The 19,136-nt window shown below is 32.2% G+C and overlaps 2 protein-coding genes across 4 annotated transcripts in view; one reads left to right on the top strand and one right to left on the bottom strand.

The window, feature by feature from the left end:
* Nucleotides 1-5,033, top strand: part of LOC112679459 — a 13,955-nt gene extending 8,922 nt beyond the window's left edge. For 2 of the 3 annotated variants that reach the window (XM_025549254.1, XM_025549252.1), the window contains exon 7: nt 4,925-5,033. The gene's annotated coding sequence lies outside the window, so the exon portion shown is untranslated. The remainder of the gene's footprint in view (nt 1-4,924) is intronic. The other variant, XM_025549253.1, reaches the window with a different exon arrangement.
* Nucleotides 3,615-19,136, bottom strand: LOC112679458. The gene is made up of 4 exons (XM_025549251.1): nt 19,027-19,136; nt 12,408-12,566; nt 9,661-9,840; nt 3,615-4,376 (listed from the first exon to the last, which is right to left on the bottom strand). The coding sequence occupies exons 2-4, from the start codon at nt 12,556-12,558 to the stop codon at nt 3,994-3,996; spliced, it is 714 nt and encodes a 237-aa protein (XP_025405036.1). The 5' UTR covers nt 12,559-12,566; nt 19,027-19,136; the 3' UTR covers nt 3,615-3,993.

Below are 19,136 nucleotides of genomic sequence, written 5' to 3'. Positions count from 1 at the left end.
ATAATATATATAAATATGAATTTTTTGAAATTTTATACAAGACGTATCATGGCCCAATGTTAAAGTTTACTTGGCCCAAAATTGGGTCGCAACCCACTGGTTGAAGACCACTGCGGTAGAGTGTATTCTAAATATTAAAAATTAGGATTTAAAATGGTGAATATCTGTAATAGGGTAAATAATAATTATAATATTATTTATGGAGTTGAAAATATGGTATTTTTATAAATCAAGTATTTGTGATATTTATATTATAAAATATATTTACTTTGAATTAAATTTTGTAATAGATTTCAACAAAAAAATAAAAAACTAAAACTTTAATATGTTACAAACTTCCCTAAAAGCTAAACTTGTGTTGTGGGATTTTGAATTCTTATTTAAATAAAAAAATTTACAATGTAAGATTTTTAATAAAAGATAAAAATTGATGAATTGATGAATAGACTTGATAACTGTTAGCCAAAGAAATATTTATAGAAAAAACCACATCAGATTCCTTACATGTATAATAAAATAATATAATATTTTTATACTTATTACTAATTTTATATATGTTTTTAAGGCTTATCCCATAATAATTAAGATTATAAGTAGTGAATGTTGTAAAATATATTAAATAAATAACATTTTGATAAAAAATAAAATAGAGTAGAATAATTGTGTAAAGGTTTAAATTTATTAAAATTTACTGAATATATTTACAATTTAATATTTTTTAGTTACAAATTCAAAGGTTAAACATTAAATTCTTTATAATGTTCTGATTCTCATGTAACTAGTAAGCTTTTCCATAATTCCTTTAATTATATCAGTAATTGTTTTTTCAAAACATTTATCTTAAGCCAAGTAGAATCGTACATTGACATACCAAATATACCGAATAAATAAATATTTTGTACTAAATCTAAAAAAGAAAAGTTAATAACTTTTATATTTAAAATGTTTTTAAATATACTACATTTAAAATAATAATTCTAGATGACTGAATTTTTATAAATTGTATGTTCTTTTAATTTTTAACTGTTATAAAAAATAACACTTAAGTATACTACACTTAGTGTTCTTTCAAGGTTCAAATAAATACTTCTGCCAATATAAGAATTATAACACATGTATTTGTGTACACTTATTTGAATTTGCGAATGTTTTACATTGTAAATATTCAATAGATAGAATATGTTATGATGTATCAAAAAGCTCAAACTCAAAAGCAGATTATTATTATTAAGCAATCTTTTAATAAATTTTAATATTATAACCCATAACAGTTTATAAGTTATTATAGTTCATAGATTTTATGAGCCACATTTTATCTTCTGTGTAACAAATATTTTTAAGATTTAGGTCTTCTGCATACAGAGCTATTCAATAGAAATTAAGTTTTTTTTTTATTAAAATTAGTAATTGGTTACTAACACATTGGTGACTTGAATCTATATATGAGGCTACTCAAATTATACCCACTTGTGATCGAAATCTGTAGTTTGTTTTGTGTAACATTTATCTTATTCTTATCATTTTGCTGCAACATTGGTGTAGATATTGATTCTAGCGACAAAAAAGTAATGACAGCATTCTACTATTACAAAATAAATAAAAAAATAAAAGTTTTTGGGTTCATCCTTATCTTGAAAAAAAATGAAGTCGGTGCAATTTATTTAAATTTTTTAAAAATAGCTTCAAAAAATACATATATTGTCTGCTTCAGTAACTGCATTAACATTATTATTATTATTATGTAATAATAATTGAAACGTCAATGTTTATTTTTTTAAATTTTATTTTTATTTTTTATTTTATAATTACATTATTACATATTATTTACCTAATATGTTTAATGATCTTCTCACTTCACTCCATACTTTTTTCACTTTTTCCGCCAACTTTAAATTAATTTTTTGTTTGTTCGTTTTTACAAATTTTCTTAATAAAACAAAAAAAAGCTTTGTTGGGCAGTAATACTTTGAAATTACATAAGTCAAAGGTAACTCAAAAGTTGAATTACTTGAAATCACCAACACATTAATAACTAGTTAGTTATCAGTAACACCGTCAAGTAATCTATACAAAATGTTTGTCTTGTAGGTGGAGTTTTCTTTCCCAATTTTTAATTTTATTAAACATCCCTCTTCTGTTTTATCTTATACTAACTTTATAAATAGAGACAAATATAATTTTATCATAAGTTATATTTTTATTCAGAAAAACTTATTTACTATCAAAATTGTGTTGCCTACTATTTAATACCTAATATTTTTATAGCTAAAGATTTCCATTAATTTTTTGAGTGTCTTCTATCCTTTGCTAACACTAATTTATTTTCAAAATAGTATTTTTAGTAATTAATAACTATTACTATTAATAATTATTGTATCTTCTGCTCTTATTATATTATATAAATATAATATCTCTTCTTTCCACTGTTGTGAATTTGTTAGATTTGTTTCCTTTAAACTATTTCATAAATCTAACAGATTTATCTAATAATATTTTATTTGGAGTTTCCTGGTTGTTTGAGGAGTATTCTCGTAATTGACCAATAATTTATTTTATTTAGTAGCTATATCCATATCAAGATTATTTCATATATTTTTTTTTTATAACATTGACAGTGCTTCCTTCAGTACCTTTACCATTCAGGTCATAAGGTTTCCAACTAATAAGCATATATTTTTAGGAATTTTATAAAACAGTTAGCATCATCCAATGTAATGTAATGTAATTGATTTCCTTTACCATTCAGGTCATAAGGTGTTTCAACTAATTACCATATATTTTTAGGAATTATATAAAACAGTTAGCATCATCCAATGTAATGTAATGTAATTGATTTTGATAAACTAAATCTGGCAAAAGTTTTAAGTTATTTTTTAATCACTGTAGTTCTATAAAGCAAATTAATTTAAAAATATTTCATCCACATGGATATAGCATCGAAAAGAATAAAATAAACTTGACCAAATAATAAATCTAATCAATAATTTTTGAAATTTTAGAAATTAACATAGTCTCTTTTTAATATATTATTAAGTATAAACCCCAGTTAGAAACTTGGTGAATAAATTGCAATTCTATGTCTATTTATTTTCTTTGTAACTAGTTACATTCTTCTAGTTACTAGTAAAATGTTTTCTTAACAGATAATCGTTACATTTTTTAGCTTCATAAATATTAGGTGGACCTTGTTATTCTAACTGAGAATATTTTTATTTAGTTTAAGTCTAAATGTGATACAAATACTATTTGCACTTTTTTTGTTATATTTTGTATCTTTTGTTTCTACGAAAATCTGTTACTAGTTGAACTATTTGAAAGTAGTTAAAAATGTATAATAAGTATATTTTTCAGCTGTATTTTATTGTAATTGTTAATGCTGATTTTTTATTATTTTATGTAATATGAAATTAAGCACAATAAATGTTTCTTGTACGTAAAGATAGAACTACAATATTTATGGATAGTATGGATAGGTATATAAAAAAAAAAAATGTTTATTTTTTGAACGTTTATTTATACAAAAAATAATAGTTAAGAAAACGATCGAGTTGTGTTGTGCTTACAAAAGTTCACATTTACAATACCGAAATTAGTAAAAATTATAAAATAAAATAATAATAGTATATAGCTTATTAAATATACACGTATATAAAATGATGATGACATGAACGATAAATATGATTAAAATGGGGTGGATCAAGAAAATATATGCGATTCGCCCCCCAGTTTATGTATAGAAAATATGGAGAACATATACGGTTCTATAAAATACCTACTTTCGTAGAAATTTAATTATTACGAAAAAAAATGTTGATAAATTTATTGAAAGGCATTTGCGTAAGTTGGGTCTAGAAGTTTACGAAAAGTATGACCCGGCCGTGTAACGTCCCGGTGATGGAGGTGAACGCGAATACCGAGTTGGGCGATATGGGGTGTTTAAGTGCTAGATTGGGGAGGAGAGTAGTCGAATAGGTAATGTTGGCTAGTCGCGTCTTAGAGCTGAAGCCCCGGATTGGTGGCGGCCACGTAGTTGAGCAGCTCGTCGCTGTCTTCGCACACGAACGGCTTCTCATGGTAGCAACCGATGTCGTGCCACGCGATGCCGTCGCCGTACACGTTGTTCAACACGCTCAAGCACGACTCCACGGTGCCGTTGATGTCGAACTCCGCATTGTCCGGCTGCGGCGTCTTCTTGTGGCCGCTCTTGCTCCACGGGCTGTACGTCCAACCGGCCGGCGTCTGGTTGGTGGCCGGTATTTTTCCGCGGGTGGCCGACCAGAACCAGCCATTCACGTTCTTCGGTTCTAGGTCAGAGCGGTTCTCACATCCCTTAAAGTCGCACAGCCTGCCGCTGGTCCATATGTACGGCGCGTCATCTGCAGAATAAAAATTTAGCAGTTAAATAACTCTTATTATTGTTATTGCTGTGGGCACCGTTTGCCGTCCACGGTCTATAAATTGGTTAATTATGTATGTTATTATAGACTATACGAAAAATTTATATACTGCACCGAGGGTAAATACATATTTTGTTTTTCACATATTATGTACAAATTAACAATCCATAACAGAGCAGTATATATATTTTGAGTAAAAAAAGTTATCAAAAATAAGATAAAAATCATAAGTGAACGTTTTATTTTGGGTCATTGTTATACGTTTCGACAACAATGATTAAAAATTGACTTATTCGCAGGTTCATACACAAATAACATATTAACGCGTGGTATTGTCTGATTTTTATTATAGTTATTGCAAAAATAATAATAAATAAAATTGTAATTTATTAGGTGAGAGATCTAATACAAGTAAAGAGTGTGTAGTGTAATGCATGACTTATCCCTGATATAAATAACTTTATATAAACACCTTCTTATGCATTTAAATCGATTTTGTAACTAATATATACATTTGTCTGTTTCAGAACAGGTATGGAGATCAACGATTCTTCTAATATTATGGCAGAATTTCATTTTTTATTTACATTTACAGTTGTATTTTAATTTACTGACTATAGTACAAAATAATTTTATATTTACATTACATTATTGTAATTTTTTTTTACAAATTTTTTTTTAATTTAATCTTATACTTTTAGATTTTAGTTTGTATCTTTTTATTTTTTATTCTTAAATGCTAATTTTTTTTTATATTACTAAAGTATATGTGCTCCAGAAAGAATAAACTTGTGTCCTTTTAATAATAAATAGTACTTATATCACATTTTTAAAAATAAAAAAAATGTAGTAAAATATAATAAATAAATCGTTTACTCAATTTAATTGCCTAGAATGGTAATGCCTCCTTTTGTAAATTACAAATTTTTACCTACATCTTGTAAATTATAATTTGTGCTTGTGTGAATCTTAATGGCTTCATAACATCGGATTATTTTAATGCAAGTATGTATTTTTGGTCAATATTTAGTTATTAAAATTCAAATTTAACTGAAAAAAAGTGACGTTCGACAGGATATTAATGATTCCTGATGGTTGTATGATTTTTATTTTCAGAGCAATAATAAATTATCACATTAGGCACTATAATACTATTCTGAGTAATAGACCAGTGTTTGTACTTAAGAAGGTATTGTAGTTTTAAAAATAAATATATATATTCAATATTCGTGTAAATTATAAGTTTTGGTACAGTTCAAGCTAACAAAATTCTAAATCTTTATAGTTTTTCTGTACAACATTACATCATCGTGTTATATGGAAAACTAAGAAAAGTTCAAAAGTTGATTGCTTGATTACGAGATATCAGGTGATAATATTCGAATCAATTGAATATAGACAATATTGTTATGGTTTATCTAAACAGAAAAAAACGGCTTAATAAATCAAACTCTTGTCTCTGCCCGTCTTGATATATGCGTTGTATGAGAGTTGTATATTTTAAGGTTGTAAGTATATTGATAGAGTTTACATTTTAAGGTGTATGCAAATTAAGTTCATTGTTGATATACACATATTGCACGATTTTGTCTGTATAGTACCTACGTTGCAAATGTAAAAAAGCAAACGATTTTTGAAAATTCGTACTGCTATATTTTGATGTGTGCATTAATATTGGGCCACAATTATTCTACAAAGTAGTAGTAGATATACTTATTAATATGTATATAACGTATTATAACGTATGACTTGATGAATAAAATTAATTTATTGTTGGAAATATTGTTAAATAGGTACTTTTTTTTTAAACAGTTTATGATGTGAAGTAGGAACGAGGAAGAAGAACTTTTCTCAAATGACAGAAATTTTACCACCGATTTATTGTATTTTGTTTCAAACGAAAACCTTATTATAATGTAGACAAATTTCTTTTTTTAACAATTAACTAGGTTTGAACATAGCATTGAGGCGGAAATCTGTTGAAATTTACAGGTCTATTGTACATTGACAGGGAGGTCAAAACTTATGTTTTTAATTTTAATTTAAATTTTTTAAATTTATACACATGTAGTATGGTGTATGGACCTATGTTAAAATCGTTTTGTATTTTCTATTGACATTTTAGTTTTACGTAATAATGAACTAATGTTGCATGTTCCTGTATAGCGAGTACATTATAATATGCAATCAGATAATAGTGGAGAGAAAAAGGTACAGCGAAATTCACATAATTGTTTCCAATACACGCTAGGCTTACCGTAGTGTAGTTATACAATCAGTTTTTATTAGACATCTGTATCGAAGTGATAGTGTAATAATTATCACATCCGAGTAATGAGGACATTGTAACGTTTAAAAAATTTATATTTTATTCTAATCCTTTCGATAACTGATTTGATTTCTATATTTTTGTTTGAACTTGATTTTTCCAATTAGTTTAGTCTCTTTTGGTGAACTCATCACAATCCCGATACAGATTGGACATTTTTTATGTTGTGTTCAAATTGTATTTCAAATATTTTTTGTCGTTATTGCTCTTTCTGATGGTTTATTAAATTGTTTTGGTAATTATTTCGTGGTTAAAGTCGATAAAATAAAATTATCGTGTTAACGTGAAAACGTCAAAATGTAACGAAACACTTTTGTAGCAGGTATTTTTTTACTTTAATATTGTTTAAAAAGTATTTGAAATTACTTTAGCCAAAATAGTATTCCAAAAGCATCGAGAATACGTGAACGAAATATTCTTCACATATCACAACGGCAATTATACATGTATGCGTGAAATTTGTTCGGCAGAAGATTATAATAACGAAGGGTCGCACGCAGTTTAGAACCGTTTTCGTCGAACATGATTTTGCGATGTTAACGTGCAGCCCGAAAATGTTTTTCTCTTAATTTTTGAGTCGGAAAATTCGTGATTTATTTTACCGCGTATTGCATTGCAGTCAGTGGTCGAAAGGCGACGATGTGATCGATAACGACATGTTTTCAATTCAGTTTACGTTATACGGACACGTTCGGGTTTACGTCGAGTCACAAGACGTTACGGAAATTGGTAAATAGTATAAAATCGAAAATAATAGGCGTGTGATCGATTGATTCGACATTTCTCTCGGTTTTCGCGAATCGTGTTTTTCGATATTACCGACCGTGTATTGCAACGGCATCCAATGGACTTCTTTATTGCCAGATCACGAGAAGTTGTCACCGTGTTTTTTGAACGAGATTCCGTCGAACATTCTCATCGTGCACCGCTGGAGGAATCGTGAATAGAACGGTTCGCGACGAACAACCTGTTACGAATATTGTTGCGCACCATAAGCGGAAATTTGATGAAATTAGCGGAGGAGGCTGAGCATTATTTGCCTATTACACCTATAGGTACCCCTGTACACAATTATTTATTTCAACAAGGCGATTTACAAAGTTTGACAATTTGGTGTACTCAACAATTTAACCAAAAAAACAATTAGGTGCCTTATCTTAACCATTTTTGGAGTAGGTATTCTAAACAACAATTATTAGTTAATTAAATTAAACAACCAATGGGGGTATTATTACATATTATTGATATTACATTAATTACGATCGTTCCAAGTCATGACAATAAGTTAGTAAAATCTTACGAATTTGATTTAATTTTTATCATAATATTTTTTTTTTAATTCAGTTATTAAAAATGCATTTTACAATTATAATAAGTATTATATTTTTAGTCACTTAAAAATGTTTAGGGCCAGGGGGACTAAGAACTGTACTTCACATTTCTGGTGGGGCTTAGTCTCCTCAAGCCCCCCCCCCCCGATTTCCGCTTATGTTGCGCGCATAGTCGACGAAAACGTTTTCAAAACGGTTTCTACCCAAAAGACGATTAGGACGCGGGATGAGGTCGGACGCGTAAAATATATGAATTATGACGTTATCGGTACGGTAATAGGAAGCGTGTGCTACGAAGTACGCGATTTACGCCCAGGACATGGCACGCGTGTTACTGCTCAATCGCCTGCATTCGACGGTAACTGCGAGCCGGTCTTTGTGCGACGCGGTGTTAACTTCGTCCGCGTTCGTTAACGCGCGGTTTGCTTATCGCTCGGGCGCGCTAACGACTCGGCGGCCAACGGGATCGGAACGTTTTTCGGTGTTCGTTTGCGTCGCGGTGCACGCACGTTACAAAAACGCGTACACGCGAAATAATGTGAACACATCAACACCGTGCGCGTGCAAGGATCGCAAATCAACGTTGACGTCTGCCAACGACGGTTCTTTGTCCGTAAATGTTCGCGGTGACCGCCGTTTGACGAAGGTCGTCGAAAAAACCCTTAAACACCATTTAAAACAATTTGTACACGTGGTGCGCACGTCGTTCTGAATGTTAACATCATTACGATGGTCGCTGCAGATCTGTGCTTTGTCCGTTCAACTCTGTGTAACGGTTCGTCTACCGCACCGAACACCGCGGTTTTTGTATCGCCGCGGGTAAACGCGGGGACCGTCTAATATTGTTCAAAACCATTTTGAGCCAGATCGGGCCGTGTTTGGTTGAAAAAAATCCGATCTAGACACAATGTTAATGGCTCGTTCGCCTTGAGACGCATAGAACAATGACCATAATATATAGGTGAAGTTTTTATTGCAATAGAAATACATAGGAAAATACACGATACGCTCGCGAAACAATAACGTCAAAAAATTACGATCGACGTGAGTGAGAATGCAATACGTATGTTCTGAGAGTAACGCCCTTGTCTTGGATTTCGATTCTCATTAATCAGCACTCCCACAGCGGTGGAATGAAACAGATTTACATACAGCCATTATAATATAAGAATTACCGAAAACGTACACAATCACATTGCACGTGTTTTTTATTTATTTATTTCGAAATTTGGAAAGAATACACTAGGTTGATGTTAAGAACACACAGTTTTATTATAATAACACGCTGGGCAGCGTAAAGAAAGAAGAAGAAAAAAAAAAATGAATAAAAATCGGAATTTGTATAATTGATTTTGTATCTTTTCCCTGTATCGCGGGACTTTCGTTAACGACAGTACATTAACGGATGGACTGTCGGAGTACGTCACGTACACGGTAATCAAATAACTTCGGTTGCTGGTTCCAAAATTAATACGTGAACAGGTAATATACATTTTGCCCGTTGATCAGTGTGAATTCACGATTATGCGATGTAATAGGTAATAATCTACAACTACTATGTCCATGCATAGTTTGGCCGACGGGTGGTAGGATCAATACTCACTTTGTTGGATCAGTCGGAAGATGAGGTTGTTTTCCTCTTGGGTCTCGATCGACACAAGGTCCATGCAGTACTCCCGGCAGATGTTTCTCGCTTCCAACCAATCGACTTTGGACGTTTTATACTGCTGCGTGTGTCCGCTGTAGAAGTAATTGCGTCCTTTGTACGTGAACTCCTTCGGTCCTGCAGGAAACGAAAAATATCACACATAACTAACAGTATCATTGCGCCGCCGCGTACATTGCGATTTAGATTGCACATGCCGAGGCGTATATCGTCAAAAATAATTTCATAGAAATCGAAAAGCGAAAACGAGAAGCACTTTGTCCACAGATTGAACGTTTTTGACGCAGACATGAACAGTAGGTATTAACTATTGGCTTTTGCCGCGGCCAAAAGACGAAACTGAAGACATTGGCTTGAGACTGAGATCGAGTGTATGTTGAAACAAAGTCAATACAACGTTTTAGTATAACATTGAAGATACGGGTACAAAAATTTCCGAGAGATAAACATTTTAGTAATTTTTCGCACAGTTGTTTACCAGTTTAACGGTAAGATAAAATGGGTAAAACTTTAGATGAAATAATATCTTACCGCGGTTTGAAAAATGAGATGTGGCACATGTGAAGTATTACTATCAAACACACGTTATACATGTGTTAGAAAATATTATGTCGATAAAAAATACCGTTAACACACAAAACCTGTCTTGAAACAATGTGTTAAATAGGTTTATACAAGTATAAAATTATTTTATTGACGTATTATTGTGCCATATATTACGAGATGTAAAATATTGTGTGAACAGTGTTTTTTTTTAACGATCCATTACTCGTTAATTTTATAAATATGCATTAAGACTTTAACGAATCGTATGGGCTGTATAAGAATATGTAATTCGTCTGCGGACTTCTACGAATCGTATTTTTAATCGGCCCAACCCTTTTCGCCCAATACCATTGCAAATCATCCCGACGGCCGTGGCCAGAGTAGGTACACAACGCGTATTAACGGCTTGTAACATTTGGTCGTATCGGATTGTGCAGTCATGATAGACATAAAGGGTCGTCGTCAGACAGTGTGCGTAATTTCAGACCATAATTATTGTTATTATCAACACCATCATTACTATGTGCATACCGCCGTTACGCGATGCATGCATTAACGACGGTATTAAATTACACTTGTTGATCCGGCGCGGACGAAAGGGAAATCGTCCCAAGTCACGGCCGCGAAAAGTAAACACGCATAATGTCATGTGTGTCAATCTGTTAACTGCTAACTGTATATTATACTTGAGCACAACACAATTCCCAACAGGTAATGTTTATAATGAATGTGCAACGAACATCTGTGGGACTTGTAATTATTCGAATACCCGATAACGTGTGGTCAAAGGAATTTCGATTGGGTTTTAGACGGTGTTTTAACTGACTGATACGTTTTAAAAATTGAATTAAATACTCTTACGTTCTGCTCGGTGTCTTACGATGAACGTGATGTTGAACAGCTATTGACCCATTAAAAGAGTATTTTTATACACGTATAAGGAATACTTTTCAAAAGTATTCAAGATACGGTGAATATTTCAAAGTAAAATACTCGAAATACTATTCAAGTATATACGGGATTATAATAAAACAACGTGCACGTTTTAAAGGCTTAATTGCTTACGCTGAATCGGGCGATTATAATAGTTATAACTTATTAGTATTATAACTATTATAGTTCGACACAAAAATAATGTTGAGGTGCAACTTCATTACGTGTAAATGTATTGTAATTACAAATAAATACAAGTTAGTTATCTTGTTAAATTAGTATACTGTAAAAGTTAGTCTACCGTTATATGTTCGTAATAATGTTATTTTTCGACTGTTTTTTTTTTTTTAGTAATTATTTGAACAAATAAGTAAAATTTTTATCAGATTATAAATAATTCCAAGCATAAATTATATACCTGTAGATCAATAACGTAAAATAATGTTTAGTGATTTAATTGTTCCTTCGATGTACACCCGGGAAGAAAAAAACAAACCTCGTGCACTCGAGTACGTACAATACCCAACCCGTGAAAATATCATCGCTGAACTGTTGTTGACAAAAGATGAAAAGCAGTATAGTCATGTGTTATAATTGTAAAATAAGCGAACTAAACCAAAAGTCGAGCAGGAAACGTAGTGAAGTCATTAAAATGATTGCCACTATAGTAGTCACTACTGATTTTCGGTGCGTTGCCGACGGAATAAATTAACGTGCAGATTATATAGAAACAATAATTATGTAATATACATACATATGGTCCATAGTAGGATGGAAAACAAGTATGTAAATTCATCGCGCTCTAAACGATTTTAAAAGTCTGATTTGAAAGCGAATGTTTATTAAGCCGAACAGCAGCCGGTACTAGTAGTGTTTATAGAAAATGTCACAAAAATAAAATGTAAACTATTATCAAACAGTGCCAATACAGTATACAATGACTATCATATTGGAATTGTCGGGTAAAGATTTTGCGTGATTTCAGAGTGACGACCACCTCAGACCTAAGATCAAAATCCGTAAACCTTATAATACACTCAGGGTAAACGACATGTGTACATGTAGTGACAATTAACGGTTTAGATCCGTTTTACGGGTGGAATATTCAATGAATATTTAATTTTTTAGTTTAGTCAATACCGTTCGGACCTCCTCTGACGGATTATTATTCGGTACACATTATAAAAGTTTCGCGATCCACTTACTTTGGCTACATTTCTGGGGGACCGGTAGACTGAGGAAACGACCCGGTTTCTGTGTGACGGGACTGTTGTTCTTTACCTCGCCGATAGCAGCCAAGCAGCCTGTCACAGTCAATGCTAAGGCAAACAATCCGAACGATACTGTTCCGGCCATATCTGTATCTATAATAATAAAAGCATTCATATGAGATGTTTTCATTTTTATAATGTTATTTTAGAATTATAGTTTTAAGAAAGTATGATTTTTCAAACAATACAATAGAATAATCATTTTTATTTTGCTTGTTTATTTATTTTAAAAAAATAGGACGAGTTTCACATATACTCAATTTAAAATAATTTATTCATTTCTCAATTCAATTAATTTGTACGAGTTTGTTAATATTTCGTATATTACAAAAATATTTAATTATACGGTTTTAAGTATTTTAACGAAACGCTGCACGATAAATTAGTTATATACTTTTCAAATCACCTAAAAAGATTTTCGTTAAATATTTAATAAAATTAATATATTTATATTATACGTTCCTAAAACAAGCATGTATTATAGATAAGCAAGTGCAACAAGTTTTTTATTCGTGTCATTCTAAAATCATAATCAATCTCCACGGAAAATCTGCAGAGATCGAACCACGACGTTGAGTTTTCACATGCACTTTTAATTTTCGATCGATTCACATACTATATTACGAGTGCATGTAACAGTATAACATATTGTACAAACAGCCGCCACAACGCGGTGTATTCATCCGTCTATACCATTATGATCGATGGTCTTACAACGACGAGTACCTTGTAATTATTTGGTGAACCGACGCAAGGCGACCGAAATATCTGCGGATTAGCCCTATTATAACCGATCTGAACATATCCGATTCGGGAACCCGTAACCACTCGGAATTAATTAATAAACGGTTCGTCTAGTCCAGGGATAGCCAACTCGCGGTTTACCTTGGAAAGTTTGCGGCCCGCGAGATTTATCAAATATTTACAAAAAAAAATCTATTTTTGTGCAAATAAAATATTCTGGAATGCCCGCACAACGCAGAATCCGTAGGTATTATTAACAAGGTATTATTAATAAACTGTTTGATTCATCAATGAAATCTTTGTACCGAAGTATGATGAACCGTGTTATAAAAACAATAATAATTCATTCTGTTTGTTTCAAATATTAATATAATTTTATATGTGGCCTGCAGGATTGTAAGGTATTTCCAAAGTGGCTCGCAAGATCATTTGGGTTGGCTACCTCTGGTTTAGCCGCTGCAAATACCATATTGTCATCGAGGCGTTATCCTTGTAAGTTTTCATACGGTAATGATATGCGTACACGTTCGACACGATCGACACTTGCGAGCGCGTCGCGCTGAGTCTCGTCGTATCGGTAGATAATATCGGGGGAAAAAAAATCGATACGCATCGACGACACGATCATTGGATTGCCCATCGTTGGAAGCAATTTTTATTCTTGTATAAAATTGACGGTAACAGCTTACAAATAGGTATTCGTATTACGCCGTAACCAGCGACGAAAGCGTGTTAGCTCATTAGCCACGCGCTCTTTATAAACACACGCACTACGTGAGTTACACAACAAGACGTATTATTATTACCATTATCGCGCGCGCGCGCAGTCCTTTGTGTAAACGTATTTATGTATCGTATTTATGTTATTATACGTCCGCTGTACGTGTATTGTTGTCGGTTCCTGGATATCCATGTGTATTTATTCTTCTTATAATGGATAATTTTTTTTTTTTTTAGTGACGTGTTAAAGAGTCTTTTCACGGTTGACTAATGCACAACAGGAGAAAATATTGCGTTTTAAATTGTGTTAATACTTCGTGTGATTTTCTCACATTATTCTAAAAATGTATAGAAACACAAACATCAAACTAACATATTCATTTATAATCATTTCGAGTAGAAACTATCAGTATTACAGACTGCTTCACCGCAAAACTTTAGTGCACTACTGTTTTAACTAATTTTAATTCTAAAATTTCAAAATTGTCAAAATTACTCTACGAGAGCATAACGAAACTGATATATGATGCAATACATTGAACTGACACGAGCGTCGTGAGGGAAAAAATTGCATCCGTTGATGCATTATCTAGAGAACTTCGCCAATCTAAACTCAAATTAATAATTTCACATCGAATAATCACACATACATTGTCTCTGAAATATGATTTGAAATAAAATATAAAAATAATTATTATCTTCGGTATGTCGATTAGAAAACATTAGAAAAAAAATGTACACACATACTTAGATAATTTTTTAATGTCACGTGACATAATCAATATTGCGATCGTACAAAACTTCTTGGAAATCATTCGAATCGATCGTTATGAAATATGAGTGTACGAAGAAAAAATATCACCCGGTCACTGCAGAGTGTACTGATGAAAAATTATGCCGTTCGATTTGGCGATTGACGATCGTCGGTAAAATGTTGTTTTAAACGAAACTGTAAACAATAATAATAGTATTGCGATATTTGTTGTTGTGCAACGCGCGCGCGTAACGATGTGACGACAGCGTACACGAACGTGAATCCGTTCGATTAGGCTCTTAGAACTCGAGCAAACACGTTCGTAATCCGACGATCCGTGCATCGGTCGAATGCAACGCGGTGCACTCGCACTGTCTGTTGCACTTGCGCACGCATTTTCCCACTGTCGTGTAAAAATGTTTTTTAGACGCTTGCGCGCCGTGTCGGATAACCCTGCGCACGCGAAACGCCTAACGATTTGTTTGCACCTCCACCGGTGAGGGCGTAGCGGTTTTGCACGAGCACTCAACCCGTCTCGATTGCACTTCGACGCAACTTACCTATCGTGTTTATTGACGGATTATTTGCGTCCCAAAACGATGATTGCCGATAAACAAGGAATTAATATTATGTTATTCCATGCATTTCCACCAAATATTGATTTAAACAACATTTTTCGATTATATGACAATTATATGACGATATTGTAGCTGTGTTTTATTTTTGTATTATCTACGTATATAAGTAGCTCAAAAATTTGCGTATCTGTGAACAACTGTAAACGTTTTTTAACAATTTATATAAAATTATCATACCGCGATTGGCACATCAACAAATACGATAGGTAAGTTGCGTCCTAACCGCTTGGACACAATTTACCCCTGGTAATTACCAAGTTACCTGCTATTGTCAATTTAGGACGCGAATAGTATGCACCGGCGTACGCGTACCATGCATAGGAATCAATTGTATTAAAAGTGTATTTTTGAAATACGTCTCGGTCAACCGATGAAAATTCTACATGTAAATTACAAGTATTTCGGTCTAATAAATGTTTCTTGGTTCTATAAAAACGTGTCAGGCACCGTGGAAAAGAAAATGTATTCGCGCGAGCGGTAAAATTGAATCGAGGGAATCACAATTCGTTACTTATGCAAACGTGTAACAAAATCAACAACTTGCGTTAATTTAGCAAGTCGACGTAGCAAATAAAATTGATAATACCTTCGTTACGCGACTTGATCGAAATAAACTTAATAATTCTCGTCTCGCATCGATCACGTCTTTCCGAACGAATTTCACGTGTTTTGCGAAATAATATTTCGTTAGGAACGCTACCAGACGAATATCTGATGATGGTTTACTCTGCTTACTTATAAATTTTTTTTTTTAAAAAAAATACAGTGTACCTAATAAAAATAATGAACAGCGATTCGAATCGTTTTTATCGTATACATTATGTAGATAGCAAGGTAAATATGAAAGGTGCGATTTAATTTCTCGTTACCGCGTGATATAATGGTAGTGATAATAATGATACGGCCGTGTGATGTGTGAGCGATGCGTGTGTGTGAATCGTTATAAGCGCGAATTTGATTGAATACACGTCGTATATATTATAACAATCAACTACGGCGATTAAACAGTGCTACGAAACGCATTTCGCAATCGTACCTCACGCACGTACCCAAACAATGTACACACGAAACGCACTGTCTGCGGGTACATTACATTATATTCCCGTTTTGTTTCGGACGCGATTAATCACACGTCCCAGCCCTAACACGCATTAACTACGCGACTTGTGTAACCCTTTTACAGACGGACGGGTACGGTGTAACGACGACCGCGATACGTGTCTTTATGTTTTCCATGTGACCGTCTGCATATTTCTATTGTCGTCGTCGAGGAGAAAACGATACCGATCTACTGCGCGCAGCACGACTCCGCAGTGGCGACTCGAAGTTTTCCCCCCTTCGAATCGCTCGCGATCGCATTTATTTACGCGACCCAAAACGCTTTCGCCGTCCGATTAAAAATATGTAATATTACGGTTATTCGATTCGATGTCCGGCACAAAGTGATCCGAGCAGTTTATGTACGCAGTTTGTACACGCAGTTCGTATTGTTTATAAGACTTATGCGCTTTGTTGATAAATAACTCTTGGACAAAAACGAATTATTTATATTCGTCGATTGATTCCGGTACGCAACTTTTCAAGTCTTCATGCGACTGTTATACAATTATACACGGACCGACGACGCGTATAAATGCTCGGCGGAATTACAACAAAAATGCAGTATCTGATTTTACGGTACGGTGGCTACTCAAGCCTCCGGTGTGTTTGGGCCATCGTTTGCATCGGGTCACGTGTACGGAGCGCAACTACTTCACGTTTTTCGTTTTGCGCGCGAGTAAATAGTAATCTTGATGAGCAGAATACGTATTTCAAAATGTCACTTTTCTACAACATGTTATAATAAGTAAATAGTAGTTTAATTTAAATATTTATATAATAGTAATAATATAATAATAGATAAAAATTAAATTTTGTCTGTAATATGAGTAATAATGTATAACAATTATAAGAATCCTAATGTAATATAACATATAATAAAATGTTTTGTACTTTGTCTAAAAAAAATTGGCATTTTGAATAATACCTAGGTTATATGTAAAATAATGTTGAAAATCATATGTTTTATTTATATTGCCTAGAATGGTTCGGCAATTTGCTTAATGTCTAGGAATTTTGCAAAATACGAGTACCTGAAATATCCATATTGCTGGTAACATATATATTCGCTATTCGTTTTAATTTCGTGTTCTAGGATAAATTAAAGCTACAAATCATTTTTTTTTTTTTTTGCAAGTCTTACTTATAATCACAATATTGTTATATTATTTTTAGTTTTCTTCATTTTTAAATAAAAACATTTATTTTAAATTACATACATTGAACCGAGATATTTTTTTAATAGTTCGCTTGTGTATAAAAAAGAAAATAGAACCAATAGATAGTTAATAATTTTTTAACTTAATAGTATTCTAGTTCAGATGAATGAAGTCGTGATAATTTTTCGGAGTGTCTACTTCTTTACTCCTTTATATGTCTAAACTTAGAATACTTATAAAATAATAAATATTTCTAAGAGAATATTTAACTTCGAATATAAAAATAAAAAATTTACGGCTTAAGTGAAAAAAATAAAACAAAGTACTAGAATGTGTTATTATAATCTATTTAAATTATATAAAATTATTAATTACATGTATATATTAAAATGTAAACCAATTCGAGGTTATAGTTGCTTAAAATTAGTAGTTTGGACCAGCGTTTCTCAACCGAGGGTACGCGTGCCCCTTAGGGGTACGTGAGAAAATACGAGAGGGTACTTGAGAAAAAAAGGATTAAGACGGAAAATTTAAAAATTGATGTATTTGAACCAACAAATTATCTAAAAAATATTTAACAATGAACACTGTGTTTATGGAAACAGCTTTATTGTCATACACTTTCATTAAAATTGAAGTACCGTAATAGACTTTTTGTGAGTTATGAGTTTACTTATCATCTGTGGAACCAAATTAAGTGTTAACAAACAACCTTAAAGATCAAATTAAAATTATCATAAATCATAAAATATATAGTATATTTGATATACATTTGAGACGTATACCGATTAAAATAAATAAATATTTCATAGCTATTAATTTAATTTTCCAATAAAACTAATTTTATAATTTCTTATAAATACTATATGAAAATAGACAAATCAAAAATTGGGGGTACGTAAAGCAATTAAGAGAAGTCAAGGGGTTCACTCAAATGAAAAAAGAATGAGAAACACTGAATTAGACAGTTTATTTTTTAAATCTTATTAAAAGTTTATACTTATTTATTTTAAAATAGTTTAACATTGATTTTATTATATTAATGTATAAGTTCCTCATAACATTTGATTTTATGTTGAAGCCAAATTACTGTTTATGGTACTAGGCATTTATGTCGTGGTAAATCAAATGTTAGAACTGTTCTTTATTATTTAAAAACGACATTAAACCGTATAGTTAAGATGATATTCTATAAAACGGTGTTTTTTTTAATCGTCTTTTACGTCGGTAAGAATAAATAAATAATTTTCTATGCGCCTTCATATGGTATTATAGTCAAGTATTTTTTTTATCGATTACCTGCATTATTATAAGAATTAACATAAAAAAAGAAAAATTGATTGTAATTTTAATCAGGACAATAGAATGACACAACTGTTTATCGCTTTAAAAATGTAATAGACGACATTATTACTAAATATTGGTTGTATAATATTTACCTTTGTAAAGTAGTTGATGCTCTGGTAGGTGAAATTGGCTTGCACGCGCAAGAACACTATGGAGACAAAACGAGATGAGTGAATGTCCAAGCGATAGTCAACGTCTCCTG

Source organism: Sipha flava, unplaced genomic scaffold (assembly GCF_003268045.1).
Source record: "Sipha flava isolate LNK unplaced genomic scaffold, YSA_version1 162_pilon_pilon, whole genome shotgun sequence".
Taxonomy (NCBI): domain Eukaryota; kingdom Metazoa; phylum Arthropoda; class Insecta; order Hemiptera; family Aphididae; genus Sipha; species Sipha flava.
Note: the sequence above shows the minus strand (reverse complement) of the source record. Positions and strands in the feature narration are given on the sequence as shown.

What these genes read in the sequence shown, in the direction of transcription:
- LOC112679458 (XM_025549251.1), bottom strand. Translation starts at nt 12,558, where the DNA reads ATGGCCGGAACAGTATCGTTCGGATTGTTTGCCTTAGCATTGACTGTG. An exon ending in CCCCCAGAAATGTAGCCAAA is followed by an intron (nt 9,841 to 12,407) that starts GTAAGTGGATCG and finishes CGTTTCCTGCAG; the next exon opens with GACCGAAGGAGTTCACGTAC. An exon ending in CTTCCGACTGATCCAACAAA is followed by an intron (nt 4,377 to 9,660) that starts GTGAGTATTGAT and finishes TTTATTCTGCAG; the next exon opens with ATGACGCGCCGTACATATGG.